The sequence below is a fragment of the Mytilus californianus genome, unplaced genomic scaffold (assembly GCF_021869535.1).
Source record: "Mytilus californianus isolate M0D057914Y unplaced genomic scaffold, xbMytCali1.0.p SCAF_7, whole genome shotgun sequence".
Taxonomy (NCBI): domain Eukaryota; kingdom Metazoa; phylum Mollusca; class Bivalvia; order Mytilida; family Mytilidae; genus Mytilus; species Mytilus californianus.
The window spans coordinates 111,065,451-111,079,710 of NW_026262723.1; the positions used below are offsets into that span (position 1 = coordinate 111,065,451).

General features: G+C 33.6%; 1 protein-coding gene across 1 annotated transcript; it reads left to right on the plus strand.

Annotated features, from left to right (window-relative positions):
• Positions 1-1,619: 1,619 nt before the first annotated feature.
• On the plus strand, positions 1,620-10,848 carry LOC127707646 (U-scoloptoxin(05)-Sm1a-like). The gene is made up of 3 exons (XM_052212282.1): positions 1,620-1,761; positions 6,470-6,622; positions 8,787-10,848. Exons 1-3 carry the CDS (start codon positions 1,710-1,712, stop codon positions 8,996-8,998), a joined length of 417 nt encoding a protein of 138 aa, XP_052068242.1. The 5' UTR covers positions 1,620-1,709; the 3' UTR covers positions 8,999-10,848.
• The last annotated feature ends 3,412 nt before the right edge of the window (positions 10,849-14,260 follow it).

Below are 14,260 nucleotides of genomic sequence, written 5' to 3' on the forward strand. Positions count from 1 at the left end.
TATATTTTGTTTATCTGTAAAGTTAACGAATAAAGTTGTGGAAAACGGGGAAATGAATACGCAGATAGGACTGCTCCCGTGCGGGTGCCGCAGTACTTGATTTGTCAGTCTAATTCTAGTTTTTGGATTAGTTCCAATGAAAATATATTCATTACTCGAACTCTTAACACCTGTTGTGATCACAAACAACATCAGTTAGTTTACTAGAACTATTCCTTCCTCACCTTCAGTATCGCTTTTCCTTTTTCTGCAAGAGCCTGATTTAACCAGTCTGAGAGATCCATGATGATTACCGTTACTAGGTTAATGTAATCGAGAAACCCGGTGAGATGCTGAGTTATATCCGGGAAGAACAATTTAAAAGGAACGATGTGACTCAAGTTATAGAAGAAATTAAGGTTGGGACAGAAAAAACAAATGACTATATTTCGTATTTAATTACCATAAACAAATACACCAAAAAAAAAATTCAGTGTCGAAATTTTAGTGAGGCAATTGCCTCAGAGTCACTTACCTCAATGGTAGTTACGGCCTTGAATTACAGGCTCTTGACTTGGGACAGGCACATACATACAGAATGTGGCGGGGTTAAACATGTTAGCGGGATCCGGCCCAACCAGCCCCCTAACCTGGGACAGTGGTGTAACAGAACAATAACATGTTTGTGAACGCTCAACCCTCCCCGAAGCTGTGATAGTGGTGTAACAGTACAATATAAGAACAACCTGCACAAATCAATTGCAATTAGATTAACTCAAAAGATCGGTACGAGACACACAAAAAAATAACTTACATTAAGACAATAGACACAAAGCACCGAAATAAGAGTATTTGCAATTACTGAAAGTTTGTTCAAAGCTATAATTACAACTATAGTACTGAAATAAATCTTGTTCTCCCAGACTGAAGTATCAATCAGTACACAACCAACGGATTTATTAAAAAAAAGAAGAAAAAACAGTCTAAGAAATGTCTGGTATACATTGTATACTTGCATATAGATCCATATACAATGAAAATTTTTGAAAAGTGGTGGTCCGAAGGTTTTGACCATCGAAATTATGCAATTGAAATAATAGTTAGGACCAGAAAATTTTCTTCAAGGACCACCAGAGAAAAATGATTTTGAGAACTTTCCGATATCTTTGCTTTATACAAAAATAATCCAGTTTGGTTACTTTAAAAAAATTGGATAGACAATATGACCTTTTTGATCATTCGAGACAAACATTGACGAATTTTTGTGCAGTTTAAGGTTATTCTTAAAAATCAAATAGTGGGGGTTTACGCCTGATTTGTCTAGCAAAATTGAGTTAGAGGAAAGAACAAAGAAAAATGTCACGAACAAAGCACACTTTTACAGTCATGTCTACCGGACGTATCTTAATTTTCTATAAAATCATCGTAAACTTCATTTAATATGTCATCCAACATAACAAAAATCTGCTATATTCGACGGCAATTTGAATTTTTGTTTTATTGATCTTCCGTAGTATATCTCCAGAAGAGGCCCAGATTCATTTTTTTGGACTCTTCACCAGAAGACATTCTGGAGATGTGCAGAAGAGACCAATAAAACACGCCCTAGGTCTTCTCAACAGTTATCTTTCCTTAATTCCAAAACACGGTGTCGCTCAAATCGCAGGTGTTCATTTCCGCATTTACCTTGATTTTGAAAACAGAAACATTAAGAAGACATAACTGACATAATGTCACGGGAGACATTAATCCTTTTACTGATATATTTTTCTATAAATACTGGTAGGTTTTCATAAACTTTTAACAGTGGCCCGCGTGATAACTCAATGCATCACATGATTCACATAACTTCATAAAATAGCAACTGCAAATCGCTTTTTGGATAACTAGAATTATACAGTCCTAGGTGTTGACTCATCAGATTACTTTTAAAGAAGAAAACATCATGTAACCTGCAAAAAGTCCCAAAAGATGTAAAAAAAATAATAATTAGGAAGGAGACAGCAAAAGTTGAAATGGCCTTTCAAAAATCATATATTTAATTGGACAAGAAATCCATATCAGATTTGGAAAATATTGGGAATAATACACCTTATCGCTATTTGTCCGCCATTACTGGACATCACAAAAGTTCCCGTAAAATGTTGACCTCATAATAGAAAATATCTGACGCCACAATGGGAAAGTGATTGTTGTATGACGTCAAAAGTTCAAGCGGGACAGATTCTCGGGTCAAGGGGGAATAGTGATAAGGTGTATTATAGAATATAAGGGAGCTATCATTTGATTTTTATTTGGGGCTAGGATGAAATTTGAAAAAAAGGCAGGACAGGTGTTTTGAGTAAAAAAAAAGGCAGGATGAGCAACTTGGCAAAAAAAAAGGCAGGATGACAATTTATGTGAAAAAAGGCAGGACAAAATTTTTCATCCTAGCCCCCCCCCCCCCCCCCCCCCCCCCAATAAAACTTAAATGGTTTAGCTCCCTAAGGGTCCTTTAATCAGCTGATGATAGTCCTCTACATAAGATTACTGCTGAACAAGTCGATAAGCTAAATATTTAGAGTCGGCATGGTTTACATGATTGATTGTTGGTTGTTTAATGTCCAGTGACAAATATTTTGTGCATGTTCAGGATGAGAACAAAATAACAATAAATACAATAGATAGGTCCTGTAATAGAGGCCGTCCAGGATTAAGGTTGGGGAAATTTAGACTGCAACTGGAGAATGAGGGTATAGTGATAGGGACAGAAATTTTGCCTTGCAACAGGCCACCTACAGGCCCCTCAAAGAGTTATAATAATATATAATAAATACAATATTTATAAAGCGCATTATATAATAACAACAATTACTCTAAGCGCTTCACATTTGAAGATAAATAAAATACAAAAATACATAAAACATAAATTACAAAGCACCAACTTACAAGAATCAAACAAGCATATAAAAATTAATAAAAAACTAAAAATGAAAAATGCATGTACCCTAAAATATACAAAAAAAAACAGTCTAAAATTAATGCAGTCAATTAAAAGTATATAATATCTACAAGAAATCCTTAAAAGCAGTTTGAAATAAGTGAGTCTTGAGTTGCTTTTTAAAAACATCTTAAGAATTTACACTCCGCAAGGAGGATCATGTGGCAAACTGTTCCAGAGTGTAGGTGCAGCCTTGTCAAAACGCCTATCACCGTAGCTTTTCTTTCGGACGTCATTCGGAGGATGTAAGAGCATACAACTTTAACAATAGAGTTGTTACAAGGGTTCTTAAAGTGCAGAAAATGTGGCACTCTCTCCACATGAGGCATAGGATTCAATGTCCCCAGCATGGTTGACAAAACAATTGCATACATGTGGAACATATAAGCTCTATAGACCTTATCGCTATTTGGTTATCTGCAACACTTGAACTATTGACGCCATCAGGGATGGGCACGATTACTGACAAATGTAATCGATTAATAATCGATTACATGAAGAATTTTTGTGTAATCGATTAATTGATTACTCTGATTTTTGTATGTAATCGATTACCATCGATTACTTTATTAAAAGTAATTACATTACTTTTCGATTACTATCAATTACATGCTACAAAATTATAAAAAAAAAATAATAAAGAAAGTTGAACACAATTATGTTGCTCAAAATATTTATAGAGAAAATTCAGAGCTTACAAAAACATCATTTAAAGAATAGATTCTAAATGTTATGTTGACAGTTATCTAGATGGAAGCTTACCGAGGATCCAAAATAATCAAAAATTATTGAAATTTTTGTTTTAAACATGAGTGAGTGCTGATAAAGTTCTTGCAATGACATGGACCATTACATCAATCCATTCTTTATAATTTAGGCCATTTGCTCCATATTTCTTGCTGTTATACTGATTTAAGTTTTGTTATTTGTTTTGACTCATCATCAAGTAACCGGTATATTTTGATATAGTTTATCACAATGTTGGAAGTTAAAATAAAAAATATCAAAAAGTAATAATCAACTCAGCTAATTTTAAAGATGAAAATTTTTAATTTATAATTACATGCATGAATTTATCCTTTTGTTTGGATAATCTCCCTAATTAAGGTGATAACATTATGCCAATGGAGTAAAATTTATAACCTAGTGCAATATAATAAAATGTAAATCTCACACTTAATTAGACATACATCCAATTGAAATCAAAGCAAAGTCTGCATTTAATTGATTAAAAGTCTTTGATCATCTGATTAGTAAAGAGAAGAAGGCAATTAACAATTCTTTATTCTCTATTCAAAATTATAATCAATATATATTTTTAGTGTCAAAATGGTCTACATGTATCTATTACTGAACAATAATTTCATTGCATTGGTTTATTGTCAATAGGATATTGTATCCTTTCTTTATCTTTATATCATAACATTATGATGAATCAAAGGTGCTAAAAATCCAACTCTTATAATTGTTTGGTTTTTTTTTAATATATAGGAATTTTAAAATAAACTTTTTACTTCAAAGTAGTACAGAACTTAAGACCATTTTATAATTTTTTCCAATTTTTATTATAAAAGCTTTTAAAGTATTTACAGGTATTGAAAGCTGGAAATACAGTAAACTTTGTTAGGAAATCTGGTTGAACATTATGCAGCCTCAGAAATCAGATCTGAATAAGTCATTTGACAAACTATCAAGTCATTTATTTATACATTCTATTTTATCTGTACTATAAACCGATGAATACATGCAGTTGTATAGTTTTATTTAAACTAGGTTCTTTTCCATCAAACTATTTTATTAAAGTAATCGAAATGTAATCGAAAAGTAATCGATGATTAAATCATAATTTTTGCTGCAATCGATTAAATTACGATTACATGTAATCGAAAATGTTGTCGATTACAGATTACAGTCGATTACTTGAAAAAATGTAATCAATTACAATCGATTACGATTACAGATTACGATTACCCCATCCCTGGACTTCATACTACAATCACTTTTCCTTTGTGGTGTCAGACATTTTCTAGTATAACATAAAAAATTTACAGGAACCTTTGTGATGTCCAGTAAGGGCTGAAAAATAGATTTAAGTTCTATTGAGGCTTTAACTTAAAAAGTGATTATTTTACAGTGTCTTGAACAAAACACATTTTGAAGTTGAGATTTTCAAAAAGTTATTAAGTCTAGATTGTTCTAAGGATGATGCTTAGTTTTCAGTGTTTCTAAAAGTAGTAGATTGAAGTTTTCTGTCTTTATAAATTTTGTTGAATACAAACTGGTTCCTTGAAAAAAGTTGTTCAAATCAGTGTATACATTTGCGCTTAAAAATCATTATGCTTGTGCACAGCTTTTGATTACATTTACTGTTTTTAGAATTCAATATACAACTTTTAAATTCGTGCACTTTCCTGTACATTTCATTATCACATATTTGACAATGCTTATGTAGTTACGTCACAGTAACAACCGAATGTTCAATGACAACATTTACGCTGATTGACCTTTAGTCAACTCATGTAACTCATTGATAAAAAATTACTTGAAATTGGTCTACATGTATATGAAGAATATATAATCAAAATTATAAATATGTTCAAAATTAATTACTATCAACATATTTATTATGAATTATCTTTAAACATTTTGTATTTACCTGTGTTACCTGTAAAAATTTAATGAATGTGCACAAATGTATATGTAATCACAAGCTGCACGCAGACAAACAAAAAATTAAATCCCAGAATTCCTATAAATATAATGTACCCGTTCATTTATACCCCTATGCATGATCACCTTTAAAGAAAATATTTCCTTTATTTGTTTTCAATGTAAAATAATAGTAAATTTTTATTGATTTATCTTTTTTATTGAGTAATCCCTTACATTTTGAACTATCCCTAAATCTATGTTGTTCAATACATATACAATGCATGTTGTTTTACTGCTTGTAATTAAATATAAATCCATATCCTGATTTATCATTGTTTATTAGAATATTTACATATTAATGTATTATTTCAACTGACCTTAAGGCTTTTAATATTCAGATCATAAGTAGATGTAAGATTAAATTATAGATCCTGGCATGGGGATTTTTATTAACAGCTGGACACAATGGGTCAAATGGAGATACATGTATTACATCCTATATAATAATATTATGATATTCCATTTAATAGTACATTGTAAATCCTCCTCCTCCCCCTTTGGATATTGACACATTGTAAACCAATAATTTTAAGGAAATGGCCAAGTATATTGTTCCAAATAGATATTGCATGTTATTATATACAACAAATTTAATCAATGTCTGATGTATCAAAGTTTATCAAATGGGTCAGAATTACATTTTGCTTGTAGTTTAAATGCAAGCAGAGTTAGAAAAAGGGATAATTTATCAATTTGCATGTAACAGCAACTTAACAATAAACAGTTTAAACAAAAAACACCAATGACAATATAAATGTAAGTTTGGAAAAGTTTTATCATAAATTTTTCTTTTTTCAGTTTCTGGATTAAATTGTTATCAGTGTAATTCAACATTAGATTCCAACTGTGCTGAAAAGTTTGACCACAGACTGGAAAACAACCCTGTACAACCTGAACCATGTACAATCTATCTAGCTCAGTACTGTGTCAAAGTTACAGGAATATGGGGAGGTAAGATCACAATCTACACCATGTACAATCTATCTGGCTCAGTACTGTGTCAAAGTTACAGGAATATGGGGAGGTAAGATCACAATCTACACTGTGTACAATCTATCTGGCTCAGTACTGTGTCAAAGTTAAGGAATATGGGGAGGTAAGATCACAATCTACACCATGTACAATCTGTCTGGCTCAGTACTGTGTCAAAGTTACAGGAATATGGGGAGGTAAGATCACAATCTACACCATGTACAATCTATCTGGCTCAGTACTGTGTCAAAGTTACAGGAATATGGGGAGGTAAGATCACAATCTACACTGTGTACAATCTATCTGGCTCAGTACTGTGTCAAAGTTAAGGAATATGGGGAGGTAAGATCACAATCTACACCATGTACAATCTGTCTGGCTCAGTATTATGTCAAAGTTATGGGAATACGGGGAGGTAAGATCACAATCTACACTGTGCACAATCTATCTGGCTCAGTACTGTGTCAAAGTTAAGGAATATGGGGAGGTAAGATCACAATCTACACCATGTACAATCTGTCTGGCTCAGTACTATGTCAAAGTTACAGGAATATGGGGAGGTAAGATCACAATCTACACTGTGTACAATCTATCTGGCTCAGTACTGTGTCTAAGTTACAGGAATATGGGGAGGTAAGATCACAATCTACACTGCACAATCTATCTGGCTCAGTACTGTGTCAAAGTTACAGGAATATGGGGAGGTAAGATCACAATCTACACCATGTACAATCTCTCTGGCTCAGTACTGTGTCAAAGTTACAGGAATATGGGGAGGTGAGATTACAATCTACACTGTGTACAATCTATCTGGCTCAGTACTGTGTCAAAGTTACAGGAATATGGGGGGGTAAGATCACAATCTACACTGTGTACAATCTATCTGGCTCAGTACTGTGTCAAAGTTACAGGAATATGGGGAGGTAAGATCACAATCTACACCATGTACAATCTCTCTGGCTTAGTACTGTGTCAAAGTTACAGGAATATGGGGAGGTAAGATCACAATCTACACTGTGTACAATCTATCTGGCTCAGTACTGTGTCTAAGTTACAGGAATATGGGGAGGTAAGATCACAATCTACACTGCACAATCTATCTGGCTCAGTACTGTGTCAAAGTTACAGGAATATGGGGAGGTAAGATCACAATCTACACCATGTACAATCTCTCTGGCTCAGTACTGTGTCAAAGTTACAGGAATATGGGGAGGTGAGATTACAATCTACACTGTGTACAATCTATCTGGCTCAGTACTGTGTCAAAGTTACAGGAATATGGGGAGGTAAGATCACAATCTACACTGTGTACAATCTATCTGGCTCAGTACTGTGTCAAAGTTACAGGAATATGGGGAGGTGAGATTACAATCTACACTGTGTACAATCTATCTGGCTCAGTACTGTGTCAAAGTTACAGGAATATGGGGAGGTAAGATCACAATCTACACTGTGTACAATCTATCTGGCTCAGTACTGTGTCAAAGTTACAGGAATATGGAGAGGTAAGATCACAATCTACACTGTGTACAATATATCTGGCTATGGACCATGGTGGTACAATAGTATTGCAGGATTGAATAGGTTTTGTGGGTGCTTTTTTTCTTTTACTAGTCTATGACTTGTGTTTTTTAATTTGCAAATAGTAAAATAAAATAAAACGAATAAAACTTTTACCCTTTTTTTAGAAATACAACTGCAATTTAGTATTATTGACTGTTTTACAAATAAAAGAAGCTGTAATTTGTGCAGGGGAGATAACATATCCACAAATGTTTTAAATTCAGGGGAGATAATCAAACTGGATATCACTGCAAATGAACTGAATATCAAAGAAGCAAGATGGATTTCTCTTGGTTTTATTTCCAGAAAATAATTTACCAAAATAATTTCTCTGAAATTAATAATTTTTACTGATTAGTTTTCTTTTTATTACCTATTATTTAGGATTTAGAACCTAAAATTTCTTTAATATGACTGTGACCTATATTTATGTTTAGAATAGAGACTTGAATGCTCATACTTTTAACTTTCTTTCGGGAAAAATTTTCTGGTACTAGAATTTTTGTGTCTTTTTATCTTAAATAAGTAAGTACTGTTGTCTAATTCTTATGTTTTAATTTTTTGTTTCTTTATTTTCCAGGTATTGTTGGGACACACAGATTCTGCAGTTCAAAAGATCTTGGTGACCGATGTCAGAATGTAATCTACCCTGATCATGACAGAATGTACAGACCATGTGTGCATACATGTTCTGCTGATGGTTGTAACAGTGCTGCCACCTACTGGACAAAAAGGACAATAGCCTGGATAATAACAGCAGTATTTTTTTCTCTGAAAATGATGAAGTTTTGAATATGCAATATATGATCTGTCCATTGTAGATATCATCTATACATAATGTATATACAGAATCTGTAAATATCTGGTATTGATTCAAAATTTGTACAATGTTATTTTCAATCCAGTTTTCAATGTTACAACTGAAACTATATTTCTTATCATTTATTTATCAAATCACTATCATTTCATTAAAGAAAACAACTTATAAACATCTTCTAGCAATAACTTAAACAGTCAATTTAAGGTAGTTTCGAGGTCTAAATGTTAAATTTCAAAACTGATGGTATGTATTTTTTATTAAACTTTTCTCAATTTTTTTAATATCTAAATACTAGTAATTTACACATGCACTGCCAATTCTTGGCTGCACTGCCTTTAATCATGTCTATTCCATCTGGAACTAGCAAATGGGAGTAAAAATTGGACTAGGACCCAGACTACTTATTTTATAGTACATTGTACTTTAAAATTTTCTTTTATATTTTCTAAAACCACTTCATAAAAACATGGTTTTTTTTTTGTTCAATGGTTTATATTCTTGTAATGCAAGAATTTGCAATCATTTGTTCAGCACTTCATTGGACACATGTGGTATTCTCTGTGCCATATTATATAAATACTTTATACATGTATATAGTTTGTGTTTTCACATTCCTATCATTATTTTTACAAACGCTCAGGATGTAAATTGAACTGTTTCTTGATTGTTTTTCTAAGAAAAGATTTATCATTCCTATATGACCCATTTATTTCAGTAATGTTATTTCAAATGCTATGATTATGTTCTTTTTAATTTATTTAAGAACACCATAGAAAATTAAAGATGTCTTGGAAAAAATACAATTTTTCTTTGTATCCATTGCTATATGTGTATACTTTATAGATTAATTGTCTACTATTTAACAAAAAAGAATTTGTACAATTTGATTTCAATTGAAAACTCCCGTTTTTACCTAAGTAAATATTATTTACATGTACTCTTAAAAATTACTGAACAGTTTAATTTATACATTTTTTAAAGACCATGAACAATAGGAAGTCTTCTAACTTTTATTTGATGGATGTTAAGTAGCCATTAATCAATCAGTCTGATTTATTGTGTTGTGCTTTAAAAATCTGTTTACATTTGTACAATTGTAACTTTGAAAATACCAATAATTAAAACACATTTTATGTTCATGCTCTAAGCATAGTGATTATTTGCTTTTAAGATTTGAAAATTACCAGCAGTTGTTAATGGAATGAGATTTTGATAATTGCTTTGTTTTGTCATTTTAAAATATGTAAGTTGTATGCAATGTATATAGATAAAAGAAGTTAGTGATTATATTTTGTACATTCATTATATAGAACATATCATAGTTGATATCATCAGTAAAATAATACTGCAGTAACATTTAAATCAACTGTTAGTTTCTAGTGTGGGACATTTTGATAACATTTACATTAACTGTGAGTTACTAGTATAGAACCTTTTGATAACCATAGTTTTAAAACTGAGAACAACCAAATAAAGTCCTCAGATATTTTGTAAATCTTGAAGCGAGATAGCAAAATTCATGTTTTTTTTTGTTTTTTTTTTAATTATAAATACTTTATTGATATATATTTAAGGTTGTGAAATTTATGGTAGGTTACAAAGTTTTTCAAAATGTGAAGTTCAATACCTGTTGACCTGATTACATGAAGATTAATTCAAAATGGGTTTCTTGTAATTTATATGTATAATTGTATATATAGAAATGAAGCAATTCCTTTATTTTGTACATAACAATTTGATAATATGATTTTTTCCAATATACAAGTTTCTATATCAATCATTCCATTTTATAAAATTTACAATGAAATAAAAATAATATTTTTGACAATATCATTTTGTTATTTTTTTATCCCATTATAAGTAAATGTTGGAGATTTAAATTCTGATTCGTAAACTCAAACGAACATAAAATATTTATCAAATAACCACAAACTCTTACATGGGAGACGCCACTTGCAGAGACAAGTGCACATTTTATTATAAATATGAGTATAATATTGTGGAAAGTTCATATAAATACACAGGTATTAAGCAGCTTGTACATGTACTGGTTTCCCCATACTAGTGGTCTACAAATCTGAAAATAAATAATATAATTAATAATATTATTTATTTGGCAAAATGCTACTGTACACTTTGACTGCAATGGCTCGAATGACTTTAAACCACCTGAGTTCACTCGTGCATGAACTCAATATCCCAATCGAACCGACCTTACTATAATTAACCAAACACTAGTCAACTATAAACAAACAACATTTTTACATGTTCGATTTTTGTACAACTTTGATAAATACATTTAAATTCTAATTCGTAAACTCAAACGAACATAAAATATTTATCAAATAACCACAAACTCTTACATGGGAGACGCAACTTGCAGAGACAAGTGCGCTCGAAACACAAAGAATGGGAAAATAGCATTGAATATTTACTAATATTTGAATTCCTAAATTTTGATAAACAGATAACTGTGCTTTAAAGTCTTCTCTAACGTAACCATCCTTTCCTCTGTCCCATTTTAACCTGTTATGATTCAGAAAAATCCTATCAGAAATACAGGCGTTAGCACTGGCTCTTGTATTTGAGAGACGTCTGGAATCATTTCGAAACCTATGAACATTGGACTTCTCAGTGAATGTTATTTTAACTAAAAATTTTAATCAAGGTGTATGTCAGCATCTTTAATATAGCTATTTAAAGAAGTTTATTTTGTTAAATAATATACCAATATGCATGTCTGAAGTTCAGCCTAATAGCTTCAATAAGAATCAGTATTGTCTAAATATTCGCCCTAGTGACTTTAGTAATAATATGCTAAGTTACTTTGATAATAAACAGCCCAGTGGCTTCATCAACAACCACCTGCCCGTTTTCTGTAATAACAAACCTGTCCAGTGTTTTCAACAGCAACCAGCACAATGTCTTCAATAACAACCTAACCAGTGTCTTCAACAACAACCAGCCAAGTGCCATTAATAACAACATGCCAAGTCTTTTCAACGACAACCAGCCCAGTGTCTTTAATAACAAACCTACCCAGTGGCTTATACAAAAACAGGCCCAGTGTCTTCAATAACAACCAACCCAGAATTTTCAACAACAACCAGCGCAGTGTCTTCAATAAAAACAAGTCCAGTGTCTTCAATAACAACCTGCCCAATGTCTTCAACAACAACCAGCACAGTGTCTTCAATAACAACATGCCTAGAGGCTTCAACAACAACCTACCGAGTGTCTTCAACAACAACCTGCCCATAGTTTCCAACAATAACATGCCCAGTGTCTTTAACAACAACCTGTCCAGTGTCTTGAATAACTACCAGCCAAGAGTCTGCAATAACAACCTGCTCAGTGGCTTCATTAACAAACAGCCAAGTCACTGCAAGTGTCTTCAACATCTACTAGCCCAGTGTCCTCAACACCCAGCTCAGTGTCTTCAACAACAACCAGCCCAGAGTCTTCAATAACTACAAGCCCAGTATCTTCAAAAAACAACATGCCCAATTGCGCCAATTACAACATGCCCAGTGGCGTCAATAACAACATGCCCAGTCGTCAATAACTGTAACTACCAGCCCAGTGGCTTAATTAATTACGACATGCCAAGTGGCTTCAATAACAACCAGTCAAGTGTTTTTCACAACATACTTTTCACTGGTGTCAATAACAACCTGCCCAGTGGCTTTACAAACAACCTGCCATGTGGCTTTAATACCAACCTGCCCAGTGGCTTAAATAACTCTCAGTCTATAACTTAAATTACGCATGTCCAGTGGCTTCAATAACATCCTGCCCATTGCCATTAATAAAAAACCCTGCCCAATTGCGTCAATAATAACATGCCCAGTGGCTTTAATTACAACTGGCCCAGTGTCTTCAATAACACACCCAGTGGCTTCAACAACCTGCCTGTCCATTGTCGTCAATAACAACCAGCCAAGTGTCTTCAACAATAAACTGCCCAATGCTTTACAAGCAACCTGCACAATGGCTTCAATAACAACACGCCCAGTTGCGTCTATAACAATCTGCCTCGTGGTGTCAATAACAACATGCCCAGTGGCTTAACAAACAACCTGCCCAGTGGCGTCTACAACAACCTGCCTCGTGGCGTCAATAACAACATGCCCAGTGGCTTAACAAACAACCTGCCTAGTGACGTCAATAACAACCCGCCCAGTGGCTTTACAAACAACCTGCCCAGTGGCTTCAATAACAACACGCACAGTGGCGTCTATAACAACCTGCCCAGTGACGTCTATAACAATCTGCCCAGTGGCGTCAATAACAACACTGCCCAGTGGCTTTACAAATAATTACGCTCAATGGCGTCAATAACAACACGCCCAGTGGCGTCTGTAACAACCTGCCCAGTGGCGTCAATAACAAAATGCCCAGTGCCCTACAAACAACCTGCCTAGTGGCTTCAATAACAACACCAACAGTTGCTTCAATAACAACTCGCCCAATGGCGTCTATAACAACCTGCCCAGTGGCATCAATAACAACCTGCCCAGTGGCGTCTATAACAACCTGCCCAGTGGCGTCAATAACAACCTGCCCAGTGGCTTTACAAACAAACACGCCCAGTGGCGTCTGTAACAACATGCCCAGTGGCTTAAATAACTACCAGCCCATGGCTTAAATTACGACATGCCCATTGGCTTCAACAGCATCCTGCCCATTGGTATTAATAATAATCTGCCCAGTGGTGTCAATAACAACATGCCCAGTGGCGTCAATAACAACATGCCCAGTGGCTTAATAAACTATCAGCCCAGTGGCTTCAGGGGCGGATCCAGAACCTCGAAGTCTGGGGGGGGCACCATGAAACCAAAATTAAAGATTTGTTTAGATATGTATATATGCGAGTGTGGGTGGTGGTGGTGTCATGTATTGGGGGTGGTCGTGGAAGGGGGGTCAGGTCTTCATTTCTATATCTTTTCATTATTTTTGGATCCATTTCTTTCTACTCTTTTATTTGCTGCCAATTGTCCTCTATTCTTTATAGTTCATCTCACCTTTAATTTGTTTTCTATATTTTTTGGGCACATTTTTTTCTAGTCTTTACTTTTTGACCATTATTCTCTAATCTGTAAATTCACGGTAAACCATTCATACCCTCATTCATGGTAACCTGTTCATACCCTCATACATGGTAATTAAAACAAGAAAAACATGTGTATACACATATTACTGTACTATAATAGAAAAAGAAAGGATATAGGGTA

Coding starts and splice junctions, on each gene's coding strand:
- LOC127707646 (XM_052212282.1), top strand. CDS start 1,710: ATGTCACGGGAGACATTAATCCTTTTACTGATATATTTTTCTATAAAT. Junction 1,762..6,469: donor ATATTTTTCTATAAATACTG/GTAGGTTTTCAT, acceptor TTCTTTTTTCAG/TTTCTGGATTAAATTGTTAT. Junction 6,623..8,786: donor AGTTACAGGAATATGGGGAG/GTAAGATCACAA, acceptor TTTATTTTCCAG/GTATTGTTGGGACACACAGA.